This window comes from Limulus polyphemus, unplaced genomic scaffold (assembly GCF_000517525.1).
Source record: "Limulus polyphemus unplaced genomic scaffold, Limulus_polyphemus-2.1.2 Scaffold344, whole genome shotgun sequence".
In the NCBI taxonomy this organism is placed as follows: Eukaryota; Metazoa; Arthropoda; class Merostomata; order Xiphosura; family Limulidae; genus Limulus; species Limulus polyphemus.
The window spans coordinates 63012-80998 of record NW_013665954.1 but is presented as its reverse complement, the minus strand read 5'-3'; the positions used below and the strand labels follow the sequence as shown (position 1 = coordinate 80998).

The window sequence follows — 17987 nt, the reverse complement described above, 5'->3', positions numbered from 1 at the left end:
CAAACTGAAGCAAAGGGAAGAACATTGAAATCAAACGAATATACATCCTCATTCATCCTGACTGTTTTTTGTGAATTCTACTTGTCTTAGTCTCAAAACTGCATGTTGTGGTCTTTCGTTTATGTATTGCGTTATGACGTTTTGTGAAAAATCTGTACGCGATGGAGAAAAATGGATATCATTTTCGGATTCAGCGTACACGAATTACTGTTGAACATGTAAACATTTCAAGACAATAAAAGCATCGCAGGCCTGTGTAATCATAATGAAGAACATAAAAAAAACAACAAAGATTGTCATAACGGAAATTATCTAAAGTTTTCTCTGTGTTTTAATTGTCAACCTGTGACTAAGTGAGCTTTGTATCGGTTTCGTTGCTGTCTGTAAACCGTGTTTGAAATACAAATAATCCTGGGTTGTTCACATTTTCCCAATTATCAATGTTATTAATATTGTAATAAATGATATATTAAAACCCAATACTATGACTTGAAACCCTTTTATTTCATGAGGCGCAACATTTAAGCTGTTCACTTATTCTCACCTCAAAGTTGCAGATCTTAATGTACCTGGTTTGTAAGTTTAATATTATATTACGACTGGAAAAGAGCAGAAAAACGAAACTTGTTAGAATGAATTGCATGCATCAAATTTGCTATTGCTTCCTACTTGTTGTGTCGATAAGTTTTTTACGCAATTAATTTGTTTAGATTTTGATGCAGATTTTAATATATCGGGTTAAATCACCTGTCACACCAAGGTCGTTAGAAATCTGTCAGATGCAGAAGTTTGACTCTATTGAATCATAAGTTTATGTACTTGCACAAACGGAGGATAGTGAAAATAAGAACAACTCTTAAAAATGAGAGTTTGCGTACAGTTGTTGAGTGCTCTTTTGCAATGAACTTGCGGATAAAATCCTTTTCAGCCAAGAAGAGCGGCTGAGAAAGTAACTATTATTTACATAAAAAGTTGCAAAACCACAAATATTATCTATTCGATAACATGTGAAAGAACATGGTCAAGAAGTTAATATATGCCGTAATTAACCTTGTCGAACAGATTGTTTTTTTTCTCGTTAAACCCTTTTAAAATCCTATAGTTTTATGACTTTTTAAACATTTTATGCAACGATTAATATATTTTAAATTCAAATTCTTCAGTGAAATCATTACTCTTGTTTTTAATCTTTTTTTTTTAATTCACGTGAAGTTTGATAATTATTAACATTTCCATTCACACTAAGATTTGTAAACTTGTTAACCGTTATTATATCAAACGGTTAAAAGTCTGGATTAATAACATTAAAAGTTGCTGAAACATTAGACAATATAAAGTATAAAACTGTTAGTTAAGGTTAATAACCAAAACGTGTAAGAGGTTTCGTGAGTCATTTCATTCGTGCATACATTTGTTATATTTTTTTATTCAGTCTTAGATTTCAACCATAAGTTTATGTATTTATAACTACAGTAGGCTCACCATTATCGTAATAAAAAACCAACCAGATAAGAGCTTATAAATAAGAAAAATAAACAAATTTACTTGCTGAATTTTTATCTTGACAGTAACATTTTTATTGAGCCACGATTTTGAAAGGGAGAAATTTAAGAACAGACACTTTCTTGAAAATTGTGTAGTAAGACCCCATTAACTAGAAATGAATCAAACTCTTAGAGACGATTTAACTTCGTTGTTCTATTGTTTGTTTGTGGTTTTCTTAATTATTGGACAAAGAAATTAGCAACTCCTATTAGCACGTGAAAACATATCGTAATAAACTAATGTATGTTAACTGCCTACTGGTGAAGGCTTGATAAAGAACCCTTGTCGCTGCTGTAACTTTAAACAAGTAGTTTATGCAACTAATGTATGTTAACTGCCTACTGGTGAAGGCTTGATAAAGAACACTTGTCGCTGCTGTAACTTTAAACAAGTAGTTTATGCAACTAATGTATGTTAACTGCCTACTGGTGAAGGCTTAATAAAGAACACTTGTTGCTGCTGTAACTTTAAACAAGTAGTTTATGCATATTCGTCTTCGTGTTATATATATATATATTGTATGTAATGTTGTAAAGTTATTTGCGATCATTATTTACTCTGGCAAATAATATGACGACTCTTTTAATGAAGCTGAGAATAAAAGACAGTTAAGAGCAAGAACCATACAGTACACGCAATATAAATCCATTAAGATTTGTATAAGTACATTTCATGCACGAGTCGAAGACCATTTTATTCAATAGTTAAGTTTCAGTCTGCAGTAAACATTAGATAAATGACCTATAGCGTTACTGGAATTTCCCTAAATCCCAATGTTGACTTTCTGCAAACAGGTTGGCAGGATCTTATCAGTTTGCATAAGACGTCTTAATGTGTCAATTATCTTACTGTATTTCCTATTAAGCTTTCATTTTCAGATAAATAAATAAAACGGAATGAACGTGCAGGAATATGCATAATATATTCATTCAAAACACACCTTTCCAACTTGGAGTATCCAAAATAAAACAAAACACACACACACACACACACATATATATACTTATAAAAAATGTAGCTACTTTATCAAATATTTTCCTCCCACATATAACGTATGAGGTGATTGATGACGAAGAGATATAATCACATCATTGATACCTTCAAGACAATGGGTGATAGTAAATATATCTCAAGCCCCCCCAACCCCCAGCCCCCAGTGGCACAGTGGTATGTCTGCGGACTTACAACACTAGAAACCGGATTTTGATGCAAATTAACAAAGAAAAATATATCAAATACCGTTTCTTGACTGCCTGTTTAAAGACGTATATAATAGGAAACAAGAGTGTCGCAAAAAAAAATCAGTGTCCAGCAACTACTAGTGGCAGATCAATGGAAAATATAACTGGAAAGTTTTGTAAAGTGCAACAGACATCAGACTGTGTAACATTTAGTGATTCTTTGAACAATAATCAAAAGCGGCTATTTTTATCCATACGTGGTGAAGGACATTACAAAATCTGTCATGTGACAGTTAACAACCAACCCGAAAATCTGGCGTGTGATGTGGTCTGATGAGAGGCGTTTTATATTTTTTGTTCTGATTGTCGAGTATAAATATGGAGAAAAGTATATACGAGACATTTGACACTGCTTGCGTTGTTTTGACAATGCAAGTGAAGTAATGCTGTGGGTAACATTCTTATAAAAGGACTGTGTTCTTTGATTGCTTTAGAGGAGCAAGCAGAATCCGGAGTTTAACTGAAGCATTTTCAACAAAGATAACGAAACACTGTACCGCAACTGTAGTGTCAGAAATTGGTCCAAAGAGATTGCCAGTGACTTTAATCATTTTCTTTGATAAGCACAAGTTGAGCATTTTGTCGTTGTTAAATTTTAACATAGCATTTGCCTCCTTAATCATTTGTGAATCAACTGTAAACCATAGTCTCGATGAATAGACACTCTCGATAATCAAACACAACACTTTTTGTTTGGCTTTCTATAGAGCCTGTATCGTGTCGAGCCCAATTTCCTGTTTACAGCTAAACAAAACATATTCGAACTTGATATTATGTGTGGAATCTTACTAAATGATCACTAAATGCAGTAGTGCGTTACAAAATATTTACGTCCAAGGTTCCAGGTTTCTCTAAACCTCTCGACTTCTGTTACTTTACACGTGTACAATCTTTAATGTTAAACCCTAATCCTGAAGTTTTTTCATGGAAAACAAAGCTAAAAAACAACACCGCACAGTACAAGCCACTTTGTCTGCAAACAATTATTTCAACTCATAGTTTCAAAATATAATTTCAAACGTTAATTTTAAGTATAGTTTCAAGTGGTGGGTTCACATAAAAAAATTAAATGGTAGTTTTAAACGATAGTACTAGAATGTGCTTTAAGATGGTAAATTCAAATTAGTGTTCAACACAAATTCCAGTTTCAAACGGTGTAAGAAGTCTTCATGATATAGTAGCAGATTAAACTTGGGCACTTTCAGAACAGTTTCATTTAAAGATGGTTAATGAAATTTTGCCCAACAGTATTAGAAAATACTCTCTAGTTTTAGTTCATATGTGAAAAGAGAAAAAAAAGAGCACAATCTACAAGGAAAACATTTGTGAGTTTTATAAGCACACTATTGAATCAGTTTATTAATATTTCATTAATCCAAATGAACAGAAACGCCAGAGTAGCAATTTAAATCTGCAAACTTACACATAAAACGACACTATAAGATACGAAACGTAACACACACCTTCAATTTTATAATCGCCAAAACAAAAACATTTTGTTTGTTCTTGATGAAGATAAAGCTACAGTCATCATTTGTCCTTAGGATTTACATATTTCTATATTTAAAAATATACATATATGTCTAAAACTTTTGACTATGGTAGATGTTAAACACTACTTAAAACAACCATACATACTACAACCTTTTTGAGCAATCTCTTGTTGGCACCATCTATACTGTGGTATTTTTGGAAAATCTCATGTTGGCGCCATCTATACTAAGCCTTTTGAGGCAATCTCTTATTAGTATCCTCTATACTGTTACATTTTTTGAACAACTTTTTTTGGAAACGTATATACTGTGGCCTATTTCAGCAATATTTTGCTGCCACCATCTATAACGTTACCTTTTTTTAAAAAAAAATCTTCTTGGCTTTGTAACACTACATAAAAACAATATTTTATTCAAACAACATCCTTACAGTCCTCGGTTATTTATTTGTTATTAAACTACAATAAATTTTGTTTTTCGCAGTTTACCAACATATTAACACAAGTATAAATACTTTAAAACATTTATTTTTTTTGTTTAATTTGTGCACATATCAAACTTTAATTATGAGTAATTTTAAAATACGCATCATATACTCACATTCTGGAATGAGAGTTGGAACAACAAACATCACATCAGATTAAAGTATATGTTCATACATATGTATGAAGTATATGTGTATACTTATGTAAAGTATATGTTCATACATATGTATGAAGTATATGTGTATACTTATGTAAAGTATATGTTCATACTCTGTGCATTTGATAAATATCTCACAGGAATGTTTCTAGATCAAAAACAAAAGGAAGCTAAATAGAAGTCCAAATGTGGTCATCGTCATAGAAAGGTGTGTCATCTCTGAACTATATGAAAAGCTCATATACAGATATTACACATTAACAAGGTATGGTATCTAAAGTCAAGAGACAACGACGTAGACTTCTACCCAACTTTTGCAATGATAAAAATACTTATCTGCGTTATTTTAACTTAAATGACATTGTTTTTTTTTCCAATAACTCATTCTATCGGAATATTGTCTCTCTCACCCACAAAAAATATTTTCATGAAAATTATTATATTGACAATAAAGCAACGCTACTTCCTCATATCGTCGAAAACATATAAAGCAGAAATAAGATTTGCTTGTTTTGTTTTTGGTTAAATAGGTATTTGAAATCAATAAGATGTTTTAAGAAAGCAATAATGAAGCTTGCGCTCCTGATTTGTTGGACCGATTATTGTGTACGAAGGATCTCTTGGTGGTTACTAGAGGCTAGAAAGTTATTTTTCATGTTCGCATCGTTTTACCACATGTGCTAACTGTACATGATTTTGGTTTAGAACAATGACCATTACTTTATGAGATGTTTTTATAATTAACAATAATCAAATGTTTTCTATTTATTTGATGCAAAGAACCAGTCTTGTTTCCTACACCTGAGTACATGTAACATCAGAAATCTTGCCGTCAGTTACTTCTAACATGCGAATGTTAGCATTCTTTGGAGAAGCCCTCTTGTGGCGGTGGCTACAGGAGGCAGAAACGTCGCCGTAGAAAGAGTAAGTATGAGAGAGGTTTTGATTTCTTGAACCAGAATTGGCACTGCGGCGAGCAATAGCTCGAAGATAAGCATTCCTCAGGACTTTTTGTACCTAGTTATAATCAATTTAATACATTTACTTATATTAGTGACAAAATAAAAATATTCACACTGTTTGAATTGGGCGCGCATTGCCTGAATAAATAGTAGAATAAATTATATATTATAATAACATCATGCGGCTAATAAGTGAAGAGAACAAGAACTAAAACTGAAACGTCAAAGGTATTATTAAAATTTGAAATTTACAGTTATAGACCCATTTCCTAGCTTATGCCTTACTATCATATTAGAGAAACAAACATGTTCTAACTTTAAACCAGTTGCTTATAACCTTGGTATTCGTCTTCAAAAAATTTTAACAAGTACCAAATCCGTATCATCAGAATGAATATATGCATGCGTTTAATAAGATAATAAGCTTTACTGGTTGCGAAACGACTACAGCAACGTTACATAATTTTCTGAACAATTTGCTACCTATAAATAAATACGCATGGATAAAGTAGGTTAAAAATTAAGTAAAGAGTATTAAAAAACAAAAGTTTTAACATGTTATACTTACCTCTGTGTTCATAAAACAGTGGAAGATAGACACAAACAAGCCCTGGGAAAAGGAAATAAACATTAATGAGCATTTAATTGAAAACAAGACTTATATGAAGGATTAAAATCCAATTGCAATACGTTTAACTAGTTTTCCACCTGTTGGAAATTGTGTGCAACTAAACCTGATGAAGACCTTCAGTCACAATCTCCAAATAGCTTAATATTACAGATATCGGTAAAGCACAAATTCTTAACATTTACTGTGATTTAAATTCGCGTCAATTGATTTGGAATTCAAGAAGTAAATGATTTACAATATCTGAACTTTGTTTTAGGGGGAGAGAGATATATGCTAATATGTATACTAGTATTACCAAATACAATTACCAGGGTAGTATTCGTCTTATAAAATTCAATTTATTAGCGTTAACTTTTTTTTAACCTTTAAGAAACTTTTTTGTAATTTTGTTCAACCACACACATTACTGGTTTACGAATATTCTCATTGGAGAACTGATTAATGCCACACACCTGTGAGGACTGAAGAATGGCGTTGAAGATCATGTAGGCCTCTTCTATTCCAGCATCATCATGTGGATTCACACAGAACAGCAAGTGGGAAACGCCCAATAAAGGGAAAAGCAAAGCAGTCGCCTTGACAGCTCGTCTGGATAACAATAGTTATATTTCTCTGTTAGTAAATATTTTGATTATAAAGCAGTTAAGCAATTAATCATATCGAAGTAAGTAACCTGCTTTGAAAAACCGATGGGAACAGATTTGTGCGAAACTACTTTAAAAACTATCAACAACTCGTTCTTAAAATTAACTTTGGTTCAATGTATTACTGCATATTATCAACGTTTGGGTGGTCTTAACTATTGAAAAGGAAGGTTTTTAATGTTATTTCAAGACTAAATATTCTTTATAAAGTGCTTTTTGCTCGAATGTTCTATTAGAGTTTTGAGCAAACTCTTTTGAGCCACCCCAGTGGCACGGTGGACAGAGCACGTTGTGTACTTTGCGCTAAAAACAACATTGTCATGGAAAAATGTTATAAGTAGAATGTAGAAGCTAAATGTTTTTAAATATAGTCTAATAAACTTTCAATTAAATACCCAAGCAACTTTCACAGGATACTTATTGATATTGTAATTCTCTCAAACCTATTCCTACGTGTTGGACGGGGACACAAATATTCACACTACTTTTAGAGTTAATTAAACCAAGCACAATTTCAGTAACCATTTGCTGCTACAGTCAGTTGGGGTAAAAATATTTTGTAATGAGTTTTGAATTGCACAGATTATTATGTAGGTGACTGTAATATCTAAGATTTAGTTAGTTTTCTATTTTTTTCTAGAATTCATGAGTTAGATAATTCTTCCTAAAGCTTTAACAAAAAGTTATCACACTTGCAGAAAGTTCGTTTGAAAAAATTGCCAGTGGTTGATTGTTTTATAATCACACGACTTTATTTGCATTGAGGAAAAGAACGACATAAGATTGAAAATATTTAACTGAAATCTTGACATCTGCCATTAGCTTAACAATAAGGTTTTTAGCTAATTAGTGAAATGATACATTATCTTGAGAGGCATTTCACAAGTTGTTCATGTATAACATATATAAACATATATTAAATTTTAGGAGCATTGTATATTCACTAAATGCAGCTGATAATAAGATTACCCTATAAATATATTGTTTGTTTTCTAGCCCGTAGAATATTAATACATTGACATTCAAAATAGTTAGAAAGAGTTAAGTATCTTAATGAATTGACTCGTCTGAAGGAGTCACTTTTGTGGAAAAAAGAAATACTCAGAACTTACTCTCCTTTCTTTATGTCAGCTGTTTATTAAAGGTGTAGTGTTAAAAAACGTGTGAAATCAAAATACATTCTCACAGTGTTCAAAGCTAGTGTTAGACATAGTTAGAGCCTCAAACGTGGTCTCGTAACAGTTGTACAGACAAAACCAAAACAAAACACTGAGACAGCGGACAGCATTAAAGATACTAGTAGACACTAACATGTTTACAAAAACATACTTTCCATGATTATACAAAGCAAAATTTCCCTTTTACTTATCGCTTTCTTAAATATAAACCCCATTAATTATTAATTCAGAAAATCAAATCAAAATTATCTCTGACCACAGTAGAGGAAATATTGAAATCAAAACAATTGTATAAACAACTTACAGTTTGGTGTATATAGGATGTTTAGTTTAGGTCTGGAATAATCTTAAGACAATATTTATTGTTTAATAAATATCTACACGTAAGCGTATTTTATAAAACATTTTATGTAAAAACTAACAATGTAATCTTTAAAAATGATAAGACAACCCTTGTTGATTTTAAAGCTAGTATCAGTTTCACAGTCAACAAACTTTTTCTTATCGAAAGCTTATTTAAATGTTCTAGATGTTCCAAGGAGTACAAAACTTGTACCTTTGATGATTCTAGTATATTAATTAGAAATCTTGATTGTACTGCAGTTTCAAATAACAGAACATCTGCTGATTGCGAGATTGAGGCCGGCTTTAAACCTACAAAATTGGTCTGTCGTTTACACATCAAACTGTAAGTTGTTTTTATTAACTTTACTTACATTGCAGCTTTGAAACATTTAAAAATATGCTGAATATGGTTGTAAGAAAACAATGCTTTTTTGGTATCAGAGACATCTACTGTAAATAACTTTACAACTTTGTAAGCTAGTAATTCAGCTTTTTATTTATTGAAAAATAAAATTAAAATAGTAGAAAACTTTACTTTATGTGAGATACATATTTAAATTTTAAAAGAATGTACAAGTTTAATGATAATACGTTAGTACATTCATTTGCACATAATAATAACGAATGTTTGTATGTCACACCAAACATCTAGAAACAATTAAACATTCTGTCGTAGTAGTTAAGAGTTTATATACTATAATTGAATTTTTGAAAGTTCTTACAGACACTTTTGTTAAAGTTTAAAAAAAGATATTCGTAATAAGAACTCTTTAATCCTGAACATAGCGTAATAATTAAGGTGACTAGTTGTCCCGCTTTGGCCAAGACAGTAAGAATGTTTTAGAATGTTGTTCTGGTATCCCAACAGATCCTTTTGGAATGCCTCTGTTTTATTTTTGCTAGTAATTTGTAGTTTTTAAATACTTGCATTCAGTATTGTAAGCAATTGACAACCGTGAATAGGGAAGTTACCACACAGCTTGTAATAACTCATTATAGCCTTGATGTTGGTTATATGGCAGGTCGCAGCAGGTGTCACTCTTATATAGTCACTGGGCACCAGCCAAAACAAAGAGAGACAGGTGCAGGTTCACAGCTGATGTTCGATTTTAAAGTTATAAAAAAATTCAATAGTGAACATTAATGGAAATTACTCAGAATTATTAGCCACCAAGAAGTTGCTGGAAAAAATTAATTCGTCAAAAAAGGTATCTGTAGCAGCTGTAATGTAAGAAGAACTCCTTTTCACTTGATAATATTTATTATTTGCGCAATTCATTAATTATAATTTTTCAAAAGCAATTTAAGATCTGAAACTTTAGTGTGTCCTAGTTTTATGATTTGAAAATCAGATTTATAAATTGTGGAGGAGCTTCAAGTAAATTTTAGTTTATATTAAAAATGTATTATTTACTACTATCAGCCTAAATTTTAATTCCAAGCTATTATTTATCATAAAAACTTAGTGTTTATTTATTGGATATATATATATATGTGTGTGTGTGTGTGTATATATATATGGACGAAATTTTTGTATCTTTATAAATTACTCTGCAATAAAACTGGCCAAAACTAGCGTTAAGCGCAATATTAACAACAATTTAAGTTGGTGTTCAAATCTGTATTAGTTAGCTAAAAGACAGGGTAAAAATTAAAGGCAATCCAGGTGATCTAAAGAAAACTATACACTATACAATTAAACATATACTGACCCGATATGTGTAACTTCTCGAGAGTGGAGTTTGGTGACCAGGATTCGAATGACGTTCACCAGGAAGAAGAAATTCACCTACTCACACATGTATCACATAATGTAAAAATGTACGGGTAAAACAAGTTTAATAACAAGTTTAAATGACAAAATAGTAAGGGGAAAATAGAGAATGAATAATTTTCGAGATTGACAGAGAGAAAAAAAAACATAAGGTGAAAACTGATGAAAAGTGCTAAGGATAGAAAAAGAAAAGACAGAGCAATATGGAAATAACAATAAGTGAAAAATGTTCAGGATAAAGAGAAATAAAAGAAACTACAATCTTGTTTTTTAAGTATTTATTTGAATATGCGTAATTGATTGGATAGAAAATCAGTTTTCAAGTTAGTTTCATATTATTTTAAAAGTTTCATTAAGACTCAGCGGTAAACTTGAGGGCTTATTATGCTCAATTTCGGTGTTTGATTTCTGTTGTGGGCACAGCACAGTTAACCCATTGTGCATTCTTTGCTTAACAAAACGAACCAATGCACAACCTGTGTTAGTAGGTACTTTCAACTCAACATTCAGAAACACTAGACAAGGTAATAGTATTAAACAATCAAAAGCACTAGACAATAATACTCGTATTAAACGATCAGAAACACTAGATAAAACACTGGTATTAAATTATCAGAAGCACCAGACGAAATACTGATAATAAAACTGGCAGGAGCACTAAATAAAACATTAGTAATTAAACGATCAGAAATACTATACAAACAATGGTATTAAACGATCGGAAGCAATAGATAAAATGCTGTTATTAAGCGGGCAGAAGCACTAAAAATATACAGGTATTAAACGATCAGAAGTGCTGGACAAAACAATGAAATCAGACGATCAGAAGCATCCGACAGAATACAGCTATTAAAATATTAGAAGGTGCGATAATAATAGATGGGTGTCGAAACTTTCGGTTCCCTTCTAGCCTAATTATTTTCTTTTATATCCTTTACCTTTAATATTTATAAAATTATTATGTGAACGTATTTATTATGTCTGTATCATATAACTCTTCCTGTTCGTCTAACGTTATTCAGCCAACAAATATGGTGTATCACGTATGACAACTGCCATTAGCCTTTTCTAGGACCTCTAGTTTTCATTTTATATTTAATTTTCGCATTATGATTGAAAATTTGGTTTGGTTTGGAACATCGCGTAAAGTTATAAGAGGGCTATCTGCGCTAGTTGTCCCTAATTTAGAGGGAAGGTAGCTAGTGAACACCACCGACCTCCAGCTCTTGGGCTAATCTTTTATAAACGAATAGTGGGATTGATCGTCACATTATAATTCCCACACGACTGAAATGGCGAGCATGTTCAATGTGATGGAGATGATTGATAAACCTCGCTTTCACAGGATAAGTTATCTTCGAAGTCACATAATTTGTTCGAAAGAAACATAATGTAGTACCTACACTAAGAGTCAGCAACATTGGAGTTGTAATTATCCACACATAGGGGTAGTCACCATAACCTTGCCAACATGATGAATCTACGTAAAAGTTCATGGTTATAGCCCAAGCAGTCACGATAATGATGGGAAAACCTAATTTAAGAAACAAGAAATGTGAAACATAAATACTAGAAATTATATTTGATTGGTATTACTAGTAAGATAAAGTAAATAAAGAACTCTAGAAACCTAATAACTGTCTGTCTGTCACGCTCTGTATCTCTTGAATATTTAATCGTAGAAATATATATATATATCGAAATTCTTATTTTAAAGAGTACATTACAGAAAAATTATTATTTTTTGTAATTCCTCAAATTTCAGATAGATCCGCTAGTCTTCTTATGTGCTGAATGCCAATCTGAGATAAAGGTTATTAAAAACGAAAATATTTCTTTTTTGTGGTCGACTGATTGAAAGGAATATTTCGAAGACAGTAGCATGAACGGATATAACGCATAAGGATAGGAACGTGTTTGAGTATATATTTGCTATTGTTCGGTTTATATACGTATAAATATTTTTCATGTCGATATTATATACAGTCATGATTTTTTTTGCACCATGTCGAATAAAATGATTTGAATTGAATTGAATATCGCCCCTTTGACACTTCTTATAGAAGTGACAACTATCTAAAAGTGTTCACTTCAGTAGCGGTATTTTCTTGCACTTAGTAAAATGACTAGGAATGGTGGCATCCAGCGAAAAAATCACCACGGCTATTTAGCGAACCTGTGACCATAATGTGCTGGATACACACACCCATTGCATCACAAACCGAAGATTTTTGCCAACATTGCATTGCAGTCAGTCTCCTTTGCTTAAAAACAAACGCTATGCAATTTTAGTTATTGAAATAACACATGGAATGGCAAAAGACGGTTGTAAATGGCCCACTAGACAATCATATTTCATATACGCTCTGATCCAAAGCATTGGGTTGACTGTAGATTTTATATTTATTTATCACTATTTTTAGGAAAATTACAGTTGAATTGTTTCAACGAGCACCTGTCAATAGTTTTGAATTGTAACTTACATGGGTGTTGATTATATCTTGGAGTAGTTCCATTTACAATTTTTATTTACTTTTTTCACAGTCGACATTATTTTTTAAGTCAAATTTCAGTCTGGAATTACAGTTGAATTGTTTCAACGAGCACCTGTCAATAGTTCTGAATTGTAACTTACATGGGTGTTGATTATATCTTGGAGTAGTTCCATTTACAATTTGTATTTACTTTTTTTCACAGTCGACATTATTTTTTAAGTCAAATTTCAGTGTGGGATTTCAGAATTATTCTATTACCTCAAATATAGACAATAATGGCCACGATCTTTCTAAAAACTGGCAATTATAAGCCAGAGTGGAATGACGTTCCGTCTATTGAGGATTCAAAGCATTAGCCTTCCTGGTCTTCTGATTTGAATATCAAAGTGGATCATAAAAGGGAGTTCCACCTTTTTCAAAATTTCGATTTAACTACTGATTATAGGTGTTTTCATAGCTGATGCTTTATTTTCGTAATTATTAAAATTTTAATGGCAAGTTATACATCATTAAGTTAATGGTCGTTTGAGTTAAAATGTCTAAGTACTGGTAGGAGAAGATTTTTATTTTTAAGTTACTGAAGAATCGCCTCCTTAGTTTGTGTGAAGTTTTCCCAATGTATAGTTTACTGCGTCAGGAACAGATTATGCAGTAAATGACATATGCTAAGATGTATTCTTATTGTATGTAAAAGATTGACTTACGTCCTGATACTTAGGTTCTTGATCTGGAGAATTGCAAAATAATTCATTTGCAACATTTATTACATAGAAATTGTGTTGATGTGTTTTTATTAATTATTTGAGTGAACTAGTAAATATTTAAGGTTTTGTTCACATCTGGAACAGGTTAGAGGCATATTAGAAAAATATATACATTTGATGTGGTAGTATCTTTGAGAGAACCTGAAATTTTTTGGTGATCTTTTTGTTTATTTGGTGTTAATCACGAAGCTACACAATGGGCTAGCTGTGCTCTGCTAAACGCAGGTATTGAAACACATTTTTTTAGCGTTATAAATCCTCAAACTTTTCACTAAATCACCGAGGGGTTTTTTGGCAATTATGCAATGTATGTGGAAATTAAATGGGTGGTGAGTCATGACGAAAGGTATCCATCTATAGTTACTGTTTTAGGTTTGCAATGTAGAAAAACCTTACGGGAAGTATTCAAAGCATCTGACTTGGCTTTATACAAAACACTTTGAGGATAGCCAATTTCTATAGAGGACTCAGACATTTCATTAGCAGATACTTGAATCAGGAAGCACATTATGCTATTATAACAATAAATTGGCAAATAACCATTTATAAGCATAACAAAGTGACTTATTTGAGGAGGGGGACATACCACATATTTCCCAAAAAAATTAGTCACTTTATTATGCTTATTTAATCGTTGTTAGAAAACTTATCCTTAAAAGATGTTTCGAAAGCGCTGTTATCGGAGCAAAGTCGTCTACGCTTTAGAAACTAATCTTTAGATATTCCATTCTTTGTCTTGCATGCATGAAGGCAACCATATCTTAATAAAAATGAAGACTATTTGTAGGTTTATAGTTGACTGAGGTGCATATTTTGTTGTCGCAAGGTACTGTGTTGATATCGAGGAAAGAAACTCTACTGTTTAAGAGGTTGCAAGTGTAATCTGTAGTTGGTTGGAAGTTCCACACAAAATGGAAAATTTTTTGTGTAGTTCTTGGATCACTATGAGGAATCCCAAAAATATCACCAGCCAATTTTAAATACATTAAAGGATGCAAACATCAACTCTTCCAAATAGCCAATAAAAAGGTTAACGTATGAAGGCCCCATTTTTATTCCCATAGCAACCCCTTTTGCTTGTTTATAATATTAGCCAATGAACTGGTATGCATATGATTTAAGACAAGTTTACTTGTTATGGGATACTGTATTTATCGCTTGTTCATAAAATGTTTTAAAACCAGCAAACCATCGTTATGATGGATAAGTTTGTGTATATCCACGATGAAGAGATGGTGATTTTTCTGGTGGTAGTGTAGTATAATTTAAGAATTGTCTTGTACGAAAGATGGAAGTTGGCAGACAAGAAGTTCGAAAGTTTAAACACGGAAGTAAATATTGATTCTGTGGTAAAGCTGTAAGCAGATACGACTGAGCGACTAGAATTATTAGGTTTGTGTATCTTAGATGAGCATTTCTCAACCTTTTTGAAGCCAGGGACCAGTTCGTTGCTTCACTAAACTGTCGCAGGCCACTAAAATATAAATAGATCGAATGACCATTACGATTTACATGTGGATATTGTGTGGGTTTTTGCTTGTTTTAGTGTCTTAGGAAGCATATAAAAAAACAATGTTTTGGGATTCTGGATGGTTATGATCAGAATGTTTAAAGGAATATCGTTATGGTCAACTAGTCAATATGTCTCATTTACTGCACAATATGCTTCTGGAGCAATAAACTATACGCTGGCTAAACTTCACGCAGACTATCTAATCGATTCCATGAACATCTTGAACAAATATAAAAATACAAACCTTGATTTTCCAGTACCTAGATATTTTAACTCAAACAATCATTCCTCCGCTAATTTGTCAGTATTGGTTTTCAAGCATGCACCACCCTGAAAGGACTAAAGGAGAAAGAAACGAATATAAATTGATTTTTATGTAAAGTACCAAACAATATCTTGGAATGAATGAATGAACGATTTTCTTTTCTTTTCTTTAATTTTTCTTTTTTTTAGAACTTAGAACCGGGGGGATTTGGACATTTTGGTAATAAATTTATAAAAAAAAACAACCTTTACTCTCCAGATAATAATTAAATAAATGTGGGGAAAGTTGCATACTTAGTTCTGCCTTTGGTGAAAGACCGACAGATTCGGAGAACTTCTACAAGTAAAAGTGAACTCTCAGCCCATAATGGGCTTTCTTTTTGAAGCTCTTGTAATGTACTTTGAATATCTTCGTCTTTTTTCCCTTGAAAACACAGAAATATGCACAAATTTGCTAAAAATGAGCAAAATCTTTGCGAAGATTTTCGGTAGTGTTCATTCTCTAAGAAAATTGTTGTAAGACATGGGAATTGGATCGGAAGTGAGGAGTTGTAGCAGTCGGGTTAAGAAATGGCAAAGCAGTTGCGTCACTTCTTGTTCAAATCAACCAATTTCACAGTAGAATGTGGTCAAGATTTCTACTGTCTAAACTTGGTGCAGTTAATGCATGCAATTTGATAATAGCCTTGAAGTTAAATGGTGTGAATCAGGAAAAAAGCAGTAATATCTTTATTCTCCGCATTGTAGCTGGATATTTTATGTCTGTATGTTTTGGCTATTATTATTATTATTTTATTTACAATCTTTGACTTGTAGAACTTTCTTGTGGTGTAAGTTTTGTTCGAACTCAACTATTTACAATATCTATTGCAGCAACGATATGGGATGGGGTTATTGTATAAAATATCTTTAATTTTTAATATATGGGAAAGTTTGATACGAATTTGGTTTGCTTTTGGACTACTGAGCCAGCATGCCAAGTTTGGTCTGGATCGATCAACTCATTTAGAAGGAGATGCGTCCACAGGCAGACAGACAAAAAGTTTTCCTTGATACTGGAAGCCGTAAGAACGAAACGTTGGCTGAAATAATAAGTTTATTATTATCTGGAGAGAAAAGGTCGTTGTTTTTCTTTAATTTCTCTTGAAATAGTTTTCGTTGTCAGTTTGAGCTATTTATACACGTTTATAAAACATACATATAAATGTTATATTGTTTTTATCATTTTTAATTTTTTCCTTTGACTAATGTATCTACTATACTATTCAATTCTTATTAGATTGTTTCATATTTTTGTCCATTGTTAGGTACATATTATTTGTTTGGAGTCATACATTCATACCAGAACATAAGATTTGAAAACATATAACTAATATTCATTTTATTTTCATATTAAACCTGAAGAAGAACAGTTGCTCGAAACTTCACTAGATAAAAATAAATGTATTTCTATTTCAAAGTTGTTTTTTTACAGTGATTTTATTACATTACAAAGTAATAAGGTACGTTGTTAGTAAACTACTATCGTGTTGTTGAAAGTAATGAAGAACTTTAAAATAGAAAAAATATTCGAGAGATAAAAGATAATTGATTAGAATAAATAAACGTTTAAACAAAAGCGGGTATTTATTTTATGTTTGTTCTCTAAGCTATTCTTCTGGATAAGAGACTTAGGCCCGAAACGTTGAAATAACTAATCAACATTATCAACGGCGGTTTGAGTGTTTGTTTATTCTTATAATTTATAGTTTTTCACAATAATATTATCGTCTGCTACAGCGACTGAGCGTGATTACACCATAAGCCTCGTGAGAGAAAAAAGGTACGTACACTGAGTGGTCACAAGTAAATAGACACCTAATTTTTCGTCATTTAACTGATTTATGCTAACTAATTTGTGTTCACAAAGCACTATATAAATGAAAATGGTCCGCACACTAATTATCTTGTGCTACATCATGCCTAGAACTCAAGGTTCTCTCGAATTATCAGATTTTGTTAGAGGAAGGATAGTTGGTCAAGCAGATGGTGAAATAAGTCAGCGGCAAATTTCGCAGAAATGGGGAATCCCGCTTTCGACAGTCAACAGAATCATCGTGCAGTTCAGGAAACACGGCAAGGAAACAACTGAGCAGCGCCGGGTCGTCCTGGTCCATCGGCTGTCAAGAGGAGCATCGAAATGAATCCCAGATTAACGACTGCAGAAGTGGCCAAAGCTGGTGGGATGAGCCCGAAATCTGTTCAACGGATTCTCCACAGATTGGGTTATCGTTGCAGGGCAGCTAGACGGAAGCCCTTATTAAGACCTGCCAAGGTAGTCAGGCGAAAGAAGTGGGCAAGTGATATGATGACCAAGCCTCTGGACTTTTGGAAGGCCGTATTGTTCTCAGACGAATAAAGATTCGCTCAATTTTCTACATTGATATGGGTCTGGAGAATGCCTCACAAGAGTTTTGGCTCAACAGATTGCAGCCAACTGTGAAGCATGGTGGTTTC

General features: G+C 32.4%; 1 protein-coding gene across 1 annotated transcript in view; it reads right to left on the bottom strand.

Annotated features, from left to right (window-relative positions):
* Nucleotides 1-5716: 5716 nt before the first annotated feature.
* LOC106457542 (corticotropin-releasing factor receptor 1-like) overlaps nt 5717-17987 on the bottom strand; it is a 34232-nt gene continuing 21961 nt past the window's right edge. The window contains exons 8-12 of the mRNA XM_022383527.1: nt 11859-11989; nt 10394-10470; nt 6967-7102; nt 6452-6493; nt 5717-5938 (exon numbers count right to left, since the gene is read on the bottom strand). Coding sequence (XP_022239235.1) covers nt 5717-5938; nt 6452-6493; nt 6967-7102; nt 10394-10470; nt 11859-11989 — 608 coding nt within the window. The remainder of the gene's footprint in view (nt 5939-6451; nt 6494-6966; nt 7103-10393; nt 10471-11858; nt 11990-17987) is intronic.